Genomic DNA, 15,874 nt, shown 5'->3' on the forward strand with positions numbered 1-15,874 from the left:
ATCAAAATGAGGATGGGGGAGCTGAGTTATTTGCACTTTCCTCTGCACCTTTGGTGTGCACCCCTTGCCATCACCAAGGGGTGGGCAGGTGAGGAGAGGCTGTTCCACAGCACCCTGCAGGTGCCTGTGCGGGGAGAGCCCAGCCCTGTGCTGAGTGGTGCAGAACTGAGCCGTTCCGTCACCTTCCCCGAGGCTCCTGAGCTCCAGTGCTGCTTTTGCAGCTCTTTGATAAGAACATCAGAGAAAAGGGATTCACTCAGAAAGGAATCCACAGAAATAGGTCCTTGTCAGAGATCCAGTCATCCTGGACATGAGTGGAGGAATTCTTGGTGGTACATGTCCATTTATCCCCAAATGAGACTAAGCAAAGACATGCATGTTTGCTTGGTCACCTGCGTGGAAGAAAATATCTTTAATGTTCAGGCCTCATCGTGCCTGGCACTGCAGCCGCTCTTCAGACCCTGTTCACCTCTCCCCATACTGCCGGAGGAGTCCCTCTGTAGCCAGGAACTTGCAGGCTGAATAAGCAGCCAGAACTAATTCAGGTCATGCTTGAGCAAATTAAATCTGATTATCTGACTGCCAGGATGTAAGAACTAGAAGGGAGACTCCCTCAGCAGAGCAGACTGAGACCACTGACTACTGGAAAAATCTCTGAAGTGCAGAAGAGAGGCACTTTCCCACTCACTTTACCTGGAAGATGACAGAGGAGGTAGACAGAGACAGCCTTATGCTGTTGAAATGTTATGTCAAAGCGTCATCTCTTCTTAAAACTCTTCCTCATACATATCAGACTCACGTTGCCTCCATCCCAAAAATTCAAGAGGGCAAAAGAGCAGGGGAATTCCTAGGTATATCTGGAATAAGAGAAAATAAATCTTCCTGCTGTTACAGAATTAATAATAAACCACAAAGGAGAAGGGATTTAACCTTGCATATTTATTAAATATCATGACAATGGATGTGCAGCATACAGTACAATAACTGACTCTGACAGTGCCCTATGATACATAAGCTGGTGCAAGCAGGTAGATACCTCTGGGGAGACTACTTTGGAGGTTAAAATCAGGCATGGCCCAGGCATATGGAAGTAATAGGGTAAGAAAAATAAAGTGGGAGAAAGCAAGTGGATTTGCCTTTCTCAAGAATGTGATTAATAGGTTCTTTGGTGATAGGACTGCATAAAAATCTGGGCCTGTGTACCTCCTGCCTTCCAAGCATTCAAATCAGGTAGTATTTGATGCTGGAAGATGGGCAGGGCAGGCCACCAACTTACGTGCCAAGCTGTAATCCTGATTGAAGGTTCCAGTTCTCTTTTTTTGGGAGCCACTGTGAAGGTAGTGATTACAATAGCTTTGAAGGAGGCTAGGTTCAGAGTGGTTATGGGGCCATGGCTCGAGATTATGAGGTGTCTTCTGTGGTGACATAGGCATGTCATTCAATGGCTCTTTGCCTCCAGGCATGCTGTATACATGTGGGGAGGAGGGTGACATGGCAGCCTGACAGGGCCACAGCCTGTAACCACCAAGCAGCGAGCAGGGCACAGCGCCGGGGACTTCAGCAAAGCGCCTTGCTGCCCAGCTGTGCCTTTACCTGTTCAGAGGATGAAATGATGGGGACAGGAGGATGCAATGCCATTCTGCCAACCTGTTCTCACAACTTAGCAGTGCAAGTGCAGAGAGGCACTTTATTAGGCTATCTAACCAAGCTTAATGGGAAATATCCCACGTAGATTGTTCAGCAATGCTGACCTCTCCAATAAGAATTCCTGTCTGGGACAAAGCTGATCCACAGCATGAGAAATACTCTGCATTCACATAGGCTAAACATTTTGTGAGTGTATGATGTGTGATTTTTACTCGTGAGATAAGATTAAGATTCTGAGATTCCCTTGGTTTTGATTTTTAGACACAAGGTAGCTTAGGTTGTGTGAGGTAGAAAAGCTTACGTGGGTATTGACCTAAATAAAGCATCAAAATAGCAAGAAATCCAAGTGTCCTTCCACTCCTGTTTAAGGTTTTCAGATCAGCTGTTTCAGACCTGGTTTTGTGGATCAATTTCTAAAGTACAGCAACAGAATATGTAGTTTCACTGGGGCATGTTCATTACTTGGATGCTGAGAGTACTCAGCTTCTCAGCAGATCCATGACACATGCAGGCGATGACAGAATCTCCTTGAGATCTTAGGCTTTACCACCTAAAATAGTCTCATAACATTCCTTGTAGATGCTTTCAGCAGAAAAGCATATTGGCATTGTGTAATGCAGAGAAATAAGAAACTTTCAATGCTTTCATTATGGAGTTAGTAAAATTGTGTTTGACTGAAAAATAAACCTGTAAGATCAAGAGCTGATAATGAGAGGACTTGAATCCTCCTCAATATCTGAACATTCTGCTAAACATTTTTGCTATGAAATCTTCAGCATTAATTTTGATTAATTTGAACCCAGCTCACCCCGTAACTATTTTTTTCTGTTATTCTCTATTCATCTCAACAACAAAAAGTGGTTTTCTCACTGTTATCACACAGTAATTTATCTCCAAACATAGTAGTAGTTTTATACTATTTTTAATCAGCCTTTTTTCTTTATTACTGATTGTTTGGGTGGTTTATTGGAAGCTAAAAATATTTTATATAAATCATTTCCAGAGAGTGCTATTCAGTGATATCTCATAAACACTGCTAGCATCAGCACAATATAAAAAGTTAATTTGCACAAGGTTAACCCAACAAGCTCTGGGACTGGTACATTCCGTTTAATCTTAAATGAGACAGAGTTATTAATTTGATATAGTTTTAATTTTCACATTAATATTCTCTTTTGCAAAGTGCAATCACATTCCTGTTGTTTTTAATACTGTAATCCTTTTAGTTAGGGCAGTTCTCTACAGAGGAAGACACAGTGCCTTCCTGAAGAGCTTACTCTGCATAGACAAGACAGGCAGAAAAAGGGGACACCAGAGAGTAGCGTGATTTGCCAAAAGTCACACCACATGTCATCAGCAGAGTGAGAAACAGAATCCAAATCACCTGGACCTCATTTCAGTATTATATCGCGTGACCATGCTGCCTCTTAATAAGTTGGTCTTCTTATTGTTCTTTCTTTATAGTTCGGGATCGGGTACGATCAAAAATGGAGAGAGATATTTTGGCAGAAGTGAATCATCCTTTCATAGTCAAGCTTCATTATGGTAACTATAATAAAATATAATTCATATTTGTTCTTAAATTGGTTGGTGAATTGTAACTAGATGTGTTATGATTTTGTACAGATACGCCCTGCCTACTTATGACTCTAACAAAGTCTTAGAGGCTACTTGTGTGAAATTCTTTATTTATGCTAAAGGAGAATTTCAGTATAAGTACGTTTTAGCCATTCTTCCATCAAAATACATTTGTCATAATGTCTAACGTGATAGATTGTGCTGGTGGGGTAGCTGGTGAGTATACATCTGCCAACCCCTTCACCTGCTATCAGGTATTGTTTAGAAAACCAGAGAATCTAAATGAAAACTATTTTGAATAATCAGCACCAGTCTAAATTTGTGTATGTGAATGTGGTGTCTTTCTGGAATTGCTTCCTCTGCCTCACCAGCTCCCTGAGGAGCCCCATTATTACCATAAAGGGTCTTCTGAGGACATTTTGGATAGTGTGGGCTTTTCCCTCACACAAACCTGGGAGCTCCTCTCTATGCCTAGCCCTCAGTCACTCTTGGTATCTTGTGCAATGGAAAGCAGTATTAATTCATAGGTGCTTAGCATGGAAAAGAATACGTTAGTAATGCATCATTGTCTCTCAGCTGATAGCATTTTTTCCCATAGTCTAAGCTCAATTGCTTAGTTCTACAGAGAAATTAAATTTTTCTGTTCTTGAAGTGCTGAAATGACAGTGAAACTAATGGCATAAGTGATACACTGCTAGTCAACACGATTAATTCTTTGGAGACTTTCTCTTGATTCAAACTTCCAACATCTCCATCCTTTTCTAATGCAGCATTTCAAACAGAGGGAAAGTTGTATCTAATACTAGATTTCCTGCGGGGAGGGGACCTTTTCACAAGACTCTCCAAAGAGGTAAGCTGATAGATTTTAACTTTAGAAATGAAAGACTGTCCTGATTTGCAGAACTCAGATGAAGTTGTTGGAAATGAAGAATGGCCTTTAGAATAGTCCTGCTATGTAGATGCATACACTTGTATCTTTAAATGTGTTCTTAATAATTGTGTTTGAATTATGCCATAGGTACTGCAGCAAATAGCATGTAAGCATCACTGTTGGAGAAAGCTGCACTGGTACTAAGCCATTCCCATAGCAAAATAACCCCAGACTCTTTGTTTACAAAATATGTCTTGGATGTGATGAGAAAGTCTTGAGAAATCAAGCCTCAATACATTTTGCCCAGGACATGGGCAGGGAACTGCTGGAAAAACACAACCGCTGCCAGCAGAAAGAAGAGATGGCCACAGGTCAGGGACCAACCCCTGCAGCAAGCGTGCAGACAGCGGGGCATCAGCTGGTGAGCAGGGAAAGAGCCATCCCTTGCAGCAGCTGCTGGGAGCAGGTCGGAGTCTACGTGCTGCCCCAGGGCTTGGAAGCTGGCTGTAACACTTCTCACCAGCTCTCCTGCTGCCTGCCTGGGGACAGCTGCTGCTTCCATCACCTACCTGGCCTTCTATCCCTTCCCTGTCCTCTGCAGCTCCTGCCCCGGGGGAGATGCTCCTGCTAGAGAAAAAGGCGGCCAGGAAATAGTCAAAACTAGAGCCTCGCTAATGCCTGTAGAGAGAGGCAGCAGCAGGTTTTCTAGGTTTCTGTAGCACTTGCTTGTGTCTCGAAATGCCTCTTCAAGCCAGCTATCTGCCTGCATTTAGCATCACAGAGTCCTGCAGGCAGTATGGGAGGCTCCAGCGAGGCAGCCCGGCCACCCCCAGGTCCTTGCCTGCGCCCCGGTGTTCTCTGTCACCAACATGATGTCCCCAGCCCCTGGTCTCTTTCCAGGCTGTGGGGACAGGGGTGTCAGCAACCACCTAACACACAGTCTTTAGAGGTAAAATAGGGATCTTTCAAATTCCATCTTGAGAGGAAGCCATGTTTGCTCTTCTTGATTTGAGGAATTACCGATGGACTAAAAAAGCTGTGAAAACAGTACTTTTTTCAAAAGCTCTCTAGCTTTTTTTTCCCCCCCCATCTGATTTCTGGTTCAGTGACATGCTGCAGGCTGCTGTGTGTGCCACAGCTTGGGAGCCCAAGTATTTGCTTTCAAGGCTTGTTTGCTAATGCAAGAAGACATAAACAACAGGTTAACTACACTGCCAAGTAATGATGCTCCTATAACTACTTAGTACATGGCAGCAGGTTTTTTTATTATGAGGAAAAAGATTAAAGAAAATAAAAATATCTTTCTGCTGTTCGTCGTGAAATCAGGCTTTGTTAGCGACACAGCATGCTGTCTAGCAAGGGCCTCTCTGGTTTTGTGGGAGAAGAGAGGAAAAGTGATTCTTGCCTACAGAGGGCAGCTATACGTTCTGCAGTTAGGGAACTTGAAAGTGAAAGAGAACAGCTCGGATTCTGTACTCCCTTAAAACTTCACTTTTCCCCCAAAGCTTTTCCAGTGCAATCTGTTGATTTCTCTGTTTTTACTATCGAGTCCTTTTAAGTCGACAGCCCTTTTATACATACTTCTTTTTTCAGTGTTTGCAGCTCATCTTGTCTACTTATACTTCACAGCAATTTAGTAGTGGCAAAGTATCGCAAGGGAAGACCCTATGGGAAAGCTTGTACTGCCTGCAGTTTGTTAATTGCGGGCTTGGTCCACCAGTATTGATTTCAGCCAGATCCTGTATACTACAGCATGCGTTCGTGCAAAGCTTGTCTCTCTCTTGCTCTGTCTTTCTGAGACATCTGACTTTAGCTGGGTGTATCTGTATAGATAAGATTTTCTCTGATTCTAATGATTTCATCTCTTGCCTACATTATTTATATTAAACCCTATGAATAATTTAAATTTATTTTTATAATTAATGCCATTTTTATGTTCAGACCAATTAAATATTTAGTCAGAGTTTTTGCTTGTGTATCTTTTTTCTTTCTAGCCTTTGCAGTGATATTCTTAATTAAATTATGTGACGTCTGTTCTCTGAATCCTCTATTTTAGCTCTCAGCCTTCTGCAGCTTCTAAGAGCACTCAAGTATTGTGGCTGCCCCTCTCCAAGAGCAGAGACTTAATTTTAAAAATAAGATCAGCAACTTCTACTGTAGATATTTACATTTACATATGACGTAAATTTTTATTGAGCTGACTCATTTTACTTTTGTCATACATAGTATTCACAATTGTGTATGCAATATATCAGCTTCTCTGCATTATTATTGCTGTACATAATGAAATTTAATTAAAGAGAAGTTAATATCATCTGGGATATAAAAAAAGCTGAACCAAAGGGGGTTCTTGCCATCTTAGCTCAATTTTTCTGAGCTTAATGTTTTTTTCAATGATAGGAGTTTCTTCCCACCTAAAATAGAGCTTACAGTGTAAGTAGTAGCGGTATCAGCTATAGAAAGGAAACAACTGCCCTCAGTTTAGACCTCATCAGGCCCTGAATGTTAGACAGCACAGCATTGCTTAGGGCATCTGCACTGAGATTCCTTGGACCCTCAATGCATTGGGGTTTAAATCTGTCTCTGAGTCTCTTAATGCTGTATATTCTACTCATGTTTGGGAACTAAATGTGGTTTTGTTTCTAAAGTAAGAAACATTTCACTTCCCCAGAGACATTATCCCACATTATTTTGTGGGAATTCGGTAACCAAACGCCAAGATTTTAGCAAATTAAGAGATATGAAAGTAATAAGGGCTGCACTGAACACAATGAATTTTGCCATTCATTTCCAAAGGCTTAGGAGTTAGAACCTTATTCATATTATTGCAACATGACGGCATCTAAACAGATCAAACAGACAAATGAGAGCAGCATGGTTTATGAAACAGAAGTACTCAAGAGATCAAGTTTTGTTTTATGAGGAGGATCTTGGTAAGAATTGTTAATGTGAGCTCAGGCAAATTATGGAAAATTGAACCTGATATGATGGTTCTTCCAGCATTCCTGAGTTAGGCAATTCTTTCTCCATGTCTGTGTAACGCAAGCCAGCCCACCATTGTCCAGTAAATAGACGTGTTCTTTGTTCTTCTCTTCCTTCTCTCTAGGTGATGTTTACAGAAGAAGATGTCAAGTTCTATTTAGCTGAGCTGGCCTTGGCGTTAGACCATCTCCATGGTCTTGGAATTATTTACAGGGATCTAAAACCAGAAAAGTAAGTTAATGAGAAAGAACAAACCAAAACATAAATATGCGAGCTGTTAGGTTGTTTCTGCTCCTTGTCATGCTAGTAAGCGAAAAGGTGTCCTTCCTTCTTGTATGTGAGACGCCATACATGAGACCCTCACCAACAGGAGTAGGATCTTCCTATTATATCATTTTAGCATGAGGCCAAATACTTCAACTCTGTTCTCGTATGATGTGGCCTCTGTGTGCCTGGCCTTCAGTTCAGTGAATGATCTCAGCACTGGATTCAGATCTCTGGGCCTTTGACTTCAGTAGCACTGTTGTCCATTTGCAGCATTTAGTCTGGCCTTCCCCTTGGTGTGGTAGAAACTGCTCAAAGCAACTCCACTTCCAGCTCATAATAAATATGTTGTTCCACCGTTCAGTTTTATTGCAGACATTTTTTGAAGTAAATGAGCATCTCTGAAAACCGGTGTGCATATTAGCTCATGAGAGACATGGTAATCAGAATTTTAAAAACACTTTCGTTAATGATCCAAAATATTTTCCCAAGAATTATTCCTGCTTATATTTGCAGCTATTTTCTATTCCTAATGTGGCACTGTGGAGGTTTTTCCTTTCTCTTTCTTCTTTGTGGCACGTTAATAGACTAAATTACAACCTCAGTGCTGACACTGGGAGTGATGTGATATTGTTTTTATTCCGTGCCACTTGCCTGGTGCTTTGCCTGCATCTTCTGTGCTGGCTCCAGTAAAGCAGGCTTCAACATTTCAAAATTACAAGCCTTTTTAATGTAATGGTCACCAACATTTAAAAAATATGACAACTGAAAGCAATCTATTTGGCTGTTGTTTACAGTCCCAAAGTATAACAGCAGAGCAGCCTTTTTCTTCTGTGACATGAAGTTCAAAAATATGCAGCTCTTTCTTTAAAATTGAGTGCTATTGCTTTCACACTTGTGGACAAAGTAAGAGACCAAGAGTAATGGAAGGTGAATTTTGTAGGTGAGAAGTTGAAGGGGAGGAGAGTATTTATCTACCACAAAGTACTATGTGACTCAAACTTTAAATTCAATTTTATGTTTTGGTTACAACAGTAACAGCAGTAGGACAGCTTCATACGGATGTACGTAACCAGAGCTCTCAGTCCTGTGGGCTAGAGACCCTTTCACAGATGACCAGAATTTCCAGTCTTGCCCATTTACGCAACCAAAATTGAAAACCAGAGTCTTTGGCAAATACAGGAAGTCACCCTCCAAATTAAACCACTGGAGGGATAAAGGTAGCAGTTTGTTACACAGTGTGAAATGCAGGTAGGCAGCGGTCACACCATAGCTGCTGCTGCCATGCGGTCTTGCATCGTCTGCCAACAGCCCTTTGGTTTCAACTTTGTTCTGAATTGCTATTTTATTCATTTAGCATCAACAAACATGTACATAATAGAATAACTCCAATTACAGGTTCTTAGTTTTAAACTTAGTTTCTAGTGTGTGTTAGTATGAATCACGCACTACTTTTCTTTCTGGCGTTAGATGAAGCTGTTTTGCAAGCCAACACATGATATATGAAGCTGCTGTTAGAAGGTATCCAGATATGAGCCCATATATTCAAATACAAGTCACGGTGCTGTTACATTTATAGGCACATGCCGTAATTTTTTGCTTTAGGAGAAGTTAGAAACCGAGAGGAAAGTTAAGTGCATGTCAAAACTATTCACTGTATTTGAGATACTGAGAGCCTGATTTTTCAGAAGTCTCAGCATTGTGTGTCACTCTACATTTCAAAGCACATCTCTCTGACTGACTCCAGCTGCAAATGAGAGCACTTAAAATTTCTGCAGACCAAACTGCAGTGTCTCAAATCAACAATCAGTGAATTGAGAAATCAGAGCTCACCTTAGAAAGGAAGGTGTCACTAATTTGCCATTGTCACATAGAAACATGTCGAAGAGGCAAAGATGGAACCCAGTTCTCTGTGCATTTCTGTCTGAGCTAAGACCAGCCATCCATCCCCTTCACTGTGCCACTCTGCTAAAATCCCTGAGTATATTATCTGTTCTGCCAACCGAGGCAAGAGCTCTCTGGAAGAAAACAAAAAGCATCATCATGTAATTAAAGACCTTTATACAGTGAGATCACTCTGTAAAGTTAAGGTGGCAGCCCTCTTTCTGGTATTTCCTAACTTTTGAATGTATGGTTTATGGTCTTTGGTCTTTGATGTATAGTTACACAGATACCAGTGCTACAGTTGAATCTGGATACAACTGGTGTAGTACAAAATGACTTTACATGAGTATAACTATTGTTGTACAGGAAAGGGAATGGCCCAGACTGGTATAACTGAAGTTCATACGTGGGGATAAATCAGAGTGTATGTTTGATTGAAAACCATAACCTTTAAAAGCAACTTTGTAAGTGCAAAGCCTTTATGTAGCCATGCCTGAGACAGCAGAGCATGATAGACTATGATTTCACTAGAACTTTAGGTTTAGAGTAAGAAAATAGGTATAACAGGGAAAAAAAAGCATTCTGAAGGGAAAAAAGTGCTATATTTTTAAGTTACATCTGGGAAGGATAGCTCTCTAAATAAGACAATGAAAGAAATCTAGGACCATCCCAGGATGTTCTCATCCTCCCCTTGCCTCTGAGAAGGGTCAAATATTTCAAGGTCATTACAGGTGTGTTGTTAACCTATTCTTAAAATAGCTGGTGGAGACTCAATGGTCTCCATAGGAGGCCTTTTGGAAATGCTCCACCAGCTGTACATCTAGAGAGTTGCTCCTAGTAGCTAATTTGAAATTTCTTTGCTGCAGTTGCAGGCCATTGCTCCTTGGCCTGCCCTGCTAGACTCCACAGCCAGCTCGTTCTGTTCTCAGCATCAGGCTCAGGGGACTGCAAGCACGTCCGTGTCCTCGGACCACTCTTCTGTATCCTAAACAGTCCAGCTACCAAACTCTTCACCAGTCAGTCTTTCTGGGTGTTCAGTCATTCTCATTCCCCCTTTTGGTTTCTCTTGATCCGTATCTCCTCTGAAGTGCATGTGCAGAATTACAACCACGTCTTCAGGAGAAGCGTTACCAGTCTGATTGGAGCACAAAGTTTACACTATCAGATTTGCAGAACTGGAGATAAGTGAATTAGTTTGTAATTTCCCAATTCTCTCTCTCCCCCTTTGTTAAAAGATAGGCACTATATTTGACCTTCTTTCACTGTTCAGTGCTTTTGCTGTCCTCCAGAAGCTCACAGAATTAAGTGCTGATAGATCTGAGATTGTTTCAGTCAGCTCCGTAAGTATCCTTCCTTTTGGAAGCTCATTGGAATTGTTTATGTCAAAGATGACTAGTTAGGAAATAGCACTGTTCAGACCACTTGAAAGAACCCTCAGTACGTTAAAATTTAAGGTTCAGCATTTTTTTAAGATTCCCTCAGCAAAAATCCATATTAACAATTCAAAGCTATGAATTAATTTGAAGTGCAAGCAGAATATATACTCTGGGAGTCATTGTAAAGTTAGCTGTACTTACTTCAAAAAGGCACGCAACTGAGTTTTCTGGTTAAAGTCTTGCTTAGAACAAGCAGATGCTTCTTCCCTTAAATTGTTGCAGGCAAATTCTTCTTGAGCTGTCTTGGTGGTTTCAGTGGCATCCCTTGCGGAACAAGGTACTGTTCAGTCACACTGAAACCAGTGGAGTTACTTACATGGTGAGGCATGTTTCTGTTTAAGAACTGCAGGATCAAGCTATTAAAAATGGCTATACTGACGTAGAAAAAATGACAACTTATTATATAGTAGTATATGATGCATATGTTATTTCTTATGCTGTGGTTTAAGGGTACGAGTGGCTTAGAAGTAACTCTACTTTCTGAGAATACACAGACTTTTTTTTTCCCCCCTTTTCTATCTCCCGGTACCCATATGCACCTTGATACAGTTCTGTCATAGGGGCTTTGATTAACCAGGAGTGTTTACATTGTAATGCCCTCAGCTGTCTGTACAAGGGACAGCTCATATAACTGCTCATATAACAACTCCAGAATTGTTGAACTATATTAAAAAAAAAAAAAGAAACCACCACTGCTTAATGCAGCATGTTGTAAACCATGGCAATTCATTCATGAGCATAGCTGATCACGATGATCAGTAAAGGACACATATTTTGGTGGAAAATCACCATCATCTTCCATCGAAATAAGCAGTCAATGAAGCTACAGCAGAGGTGAGTTTGGCGTAAGACTGTTCAGCATGGTGAGATAGTATGGGGTCATGCAAACACTGAAATGTCACAAAAGGGGCACAGTTTGTGAGAATCTTCATCTCTTTGGGAGCTATTTGAATACCTTGCTTTATCTGGTACTTTCACACCTAAGCCTGCAATCAAATTAAACCCTATGAAGCATCAGGTTTTCTTTCCAACCTGGAATTTTGGCTACAATCTCTGAAAAACATAAAGCGTGGGTTGAATTTTCGGCACAACTGAGCTGACTTGGAAAGAAACTTAAATAATTAAAAAAAACAAAAAACAAAAACCAACCACCCCAGAGTTCCAGCTTTAATAGATTTGGCAGAACTTCACAATGATTTGGGTATGTTGGAGTTCAAAGTGAAGCCTGAAAGACATGACTCAAAACTAAAAATAATGAGAGAGAGAAATGGGAGAGAATTGCTGTGGCCTTGATTTAAGAATCACTATAAAATAATGTCAACAACTAATAACACAGGCTTTTTATCCCTGTACTAAAGTTGCAGCAAAAAAAACTGCTAAGGAGTTTGGAGTCCTAGCTGTACTATGAGCTTCTCCTGTAACTTGGAGTATGTCGTTCCCCTGCTACTAGCTTAGCTTCCCAGCCTCTGACGTGGAGATTTTCAGCCTTTTTTTTCTCAGGGCATACTTTTAAAGTGAGGTCAATGAAAGCAGTTTGAATGTTTGTGGGATGATCCTGAGGCTAAAATGGTGTTATTGTTTTGAAATAAAGAATAGGTTGACAATGATAGTATCCTGTAAACATACTCAAACCTTAAACTGAACGAATAAAGTGGAAAAATCTCATAGTGAAATGTTATCACTCAATGGGATTATAGCCTAGTTTAACATTTGAAAGTAGTCTACTTCTTGTGTTTTTTATAATTTCAAAACATTGATTTAAACAAGAGATTCTTCTCAAGCCTGAATCACATTAATAACTTCTGGTTCTTTTTTCCCCTTCCACAAAATAATACTAGCTTATTTCAGATTAGCTGATCCTGCAAACCATAGCTAAAGTAATTATGGACAGTGTGGGGTAAAAAGGAACTGTAAAGCGATAAAGATAAAAAGAAAAGACAGGAAGTATGATCAGATAGTAATTTTTCTTCCACAAAGGACAATTATTTGTCTGTTGTTATTCGGATGTTTAAAAGCAGGTACATTTTTCTTTGCTTCTTAATGTCGCTCTAAGCTAATTCAGTGCAACAGTTATCTTTTTTCTCATTGTTAGCATACTATTTTCTTTTTACATCAAATGTAATTTTCCGTTCATAACTGTGGTGTTATATGTGTTGGCGGATGTCAAATGTGGAAACACCCGGATTTCCAAAGGGTGCTGCCAGGGCCGCAGGGGAAGCTGTGGGCAGCTGAGGGCTCTGTGTAAGGGTGTTTAGGGAACATAAGACAGAAGAGGGAACTGCAGATCATGTTTTAGGGGATATAGGATACACATCCATAGGAAACCAGGGTCCATTCATTTTGCTGCTCATGCAAACATTCAGTGTGAGAAAGTCTGCTGTATGCTTCTGGCTCACTTAGCCTAAGACAGTATTACCAGTCTGACAGCTGCATTGGTATTGCCTCCATCCCTTTACTGAGGGTAATGTATAAACCCTCTAATGGGGGCAAAGGTATGAAAAACATATATTGTATAAATAGAAAAGCAGCATGGATTTTCAGTAAGAAATCTATGAAACATCAACTAGATGTTTCTGGGGAAAATCACACAACCTTTGAATTCCATTGTTATTCACAGGGCCTTCCTGGGTGTGGGGCAAAATTCTGGGTGATTTCTGTCTGCCATTTTTCCAGAGCCAGATCTTTGGAGTTGGTACCTCCATTCTCACTTCCACACTGGCAGGTGGTTTAGTCTGTTCTCTTCTGAAGCACAAGCCGCTCGTTTAGGGATTGCAGTCACAAAAATACATTTAAACTTGCCTGTTATAGGCTAGTGCTTAAAAATTATGCTTCAAAAATCTGGGGAGAAAGAATAGAGGTAAAGATGCTTTTATCAAGAAGAAAAGGCTTTAATTATTGAACACGTAGCAGTGACTCAGCTGCTGGGCTTTGTTTGATTAATTAAAAAATGACAGTCTGTTCTAAACACACGAATGATAGAAGATCATCTCTTTTCAATTATGTTTCAGTACAGAGACAACCTTTCACAAAAGTATAGCCCAATGTGTTTGTTTCACTTCTGTCTTGTTTTCTTCCTGGATAATTGGATTAAAGTGATTCTCTAAGAGAAGGGGAATATAAAATAGCTGACCCCTTGCCAGACCATTTTGAAAAGAGAAGTATACTAAATCTAACTAGAACTGAAGAAACACCACCCTCATTACTGTGTTGGTATTTATAGGCGGAAAAGTTACCAAAAATCATTATTTTTCAGTTTCAGTGTTCCTTCTTGTTTCGATAAAGACTAGCAATGTTTTCTTGTGAACTACAGCCATTTTTCTCACAGAAATGTTGGAGTGCCTTTGTGAAAATAAAATATGTTGGCAGGTGGCAAACATGAGAGCACTTGAACTTGGCTTCCAGGCTGAATTTTCATTTATGCTTCCGGACAGAATAAATTAGCAGGGGCTAAGATCCATGCAGTTAGGCTGTAACTAGTCATTATGCTCTACGATCACTTTTATTACTTCAGCATGAATGTATCTACTTTTGGAGTTAATTTTAGGTACACTGAGTCCAAGCCCTGATTATTTGTGTGATTGCCTTTATTATTATGAGAACAGCAGAAAACCTGTAGCTCCTTCTCCTGCTGGAACCAGATACTCTGCAGTTGTTGGCTTCGAACACCCTGTTCTTTCTGAGCTCAGTTTGCATACCCACCCTGAGCATGCTATGGAGTAAGAAAGAGGCTCCCTGTGCAACAGCCGCAGGCCATGTGTGCTTCAGACATGAGATTAGACTGACCTGTGAGGATCATTTTTTCTTTCTGGAGGCATATAATCCACTGGGGGTTTGTTTACACATGTATTTGAGTCTTGCGTATCTCCTTACCTGTCTTAAACATGTTTTATTCATGTTTGTTAACTGTATTCTGTGTCTGCCTAATGAACGAATGATTGCTTTTTTTGCTTTACAGCATTCTTCTTGATGAAGAGGGCCACATTAAGATAACAGGTATGTGAGGAATGAAAAACTTAATGTCTACAAGCTGGGTTTTTTTCTGTAGTGTGTTCCAAGCATCTTGATCTTTGCATGGAAAAGAGTTTGCTTACAAAAAGTCAGTGCTGGGGTTCTCTTCTCTGGCAATTCACCAAGCCCCATGCTGCACAGCAGATGGAAAACATAGCATTTTCTTGGTAAAATTCTACTCCTGACTGATGTGAAACATGCAGGATTAGCTGCCTACCACCATGGATGGAAGTGTGCTTCCATTATGACTGCCCACTCCAGATTAAATTCTCTGAATTATCACTGTGCAGAGGACACCTGGAAGGACATCCCTTTGCTACCCTGGAGGTGCTGTCTGGCCATCCTTTTCACTGTTGTCCATCTGGGGTTATTATTCCTAACACCTTAGTTATCTGAGCATGAATCCTTACCAGCATTGTCTTCACCAAACCTGAACTACATATTTCTGTCTATTTAAACTCTCCTGCTTTGGGCAGAACCTCATTCCGAACAGAGAAAATAATACGCCTGCTTTCAGGACGTTGTCAATACCAATGCCAACCAGGAGCTCCTTGTAGGCAGGGCTTCAGCGCACATGTGCCTGTGGCCTTTCTGCATGCAGACAGAAGGGTGCTTTACCAGCTGGTGGGTGTGTTTTGTTTGAACAGTTTAAGTGACCAAAAATGTAAATAAGATCTGACAAGTCTTTTTTATTTCAACTTATTTAGATTTTGGTCTGAGTAAAGAAGCCATCGACCATGACAAAAGAGCATATTCATTCTGTGGGACAATAGAGTATATGGCCCCAGAGGTGGTCAACCGCCGGGGACACACGCAGAGTGCCGACTGGTGGTCTTTTGGCGTACTCATGGTAATGGAAAAGTTGTGTTTGTTTGTTGGACGGGTGGCTGTAGGAGTGATCAGACCCCTCAGAAAGAAAGTACTGCTTTTAGCAATTAGGGGTTGGTAGGAAAGTTGCATCAGCAATAGGGAACCAGATGCTTCTGGCAGTATATGAGGTGTCATTTTGCCCCAGATCCTCTCTATTTCTTCGCACAGTCCTCTGCTGTCTAGGTTGGTTACTGTGAGACATGAATATTTCCATTCCACAGTAACAGGGCAGGGCAAGCTCAGAAGGGCTCAAGCATTTCAGAAGTAGCCTAGCTACTAATGTGGTTTCCATTAGGAAACAATTCCCCAGGCAGCAATTTTTAGAGGTTGGGGA

General features: G+C 40.8%; 1 protein-coding gene across 2 annotated transcripts in view; it reads left to right on the forward strand.

Annotated features, from left to right (window-relative positions):
- Nucleotides 1–15,874, forward strand: part of RPS6KA2 (ribosomal protein S6 kinase A2) — a 183,166-nt gene that overhangs the window by 99,412 nt on the left and 67,880 nt on the right. For both annotated transcript variants that reach the window (XR_010372137.1, XM_064446922.1), the window contains exons 4-8: nucleotides 3,112–3,192; nucleotides 3,996–4,075; nucleotides 7,203–7,309; nucleotides 14,618–14,655; nucleotides 15,378–15,520. Coding sequence is in view for 1 of the 2 variants with exons in the window: in XM_064446922.1 (XP_064302992.1) it covers nucleotides 3,112–3,192; nucleotides 3,996–4,075; nucleotides 7,203–7,309; nucleotides 14,618–14,655; nucleotides 15,378–15,520 (449 nt within the window). In the remaining variant the exon portion in view is untranslated. The remainder of the gene's footprint in view (nucleotides 1–3,111; nucleotides 3,193–3,995; nucleotides 4,076–7,202; nucleotides 7,310–14,617; nucleotides 14,656–15,377; nucleotides 15,521–15,874) is intronic.

The sequence above is a fragment of the Phalacrocorax carbo genome, chromosome 3, assembly GCF_963921805.1.
Source record: "Phalacrocorax carbo chromosome 3, bPhaCar2.1, whole genome shotgun sequence".
Lineage (NCBI taxonomy): Eukaryota > Metazoa > Chordata > Aves > Suliformes > Phalacrocoracidae > Phalacrocorax > Phalacrocorax carbo.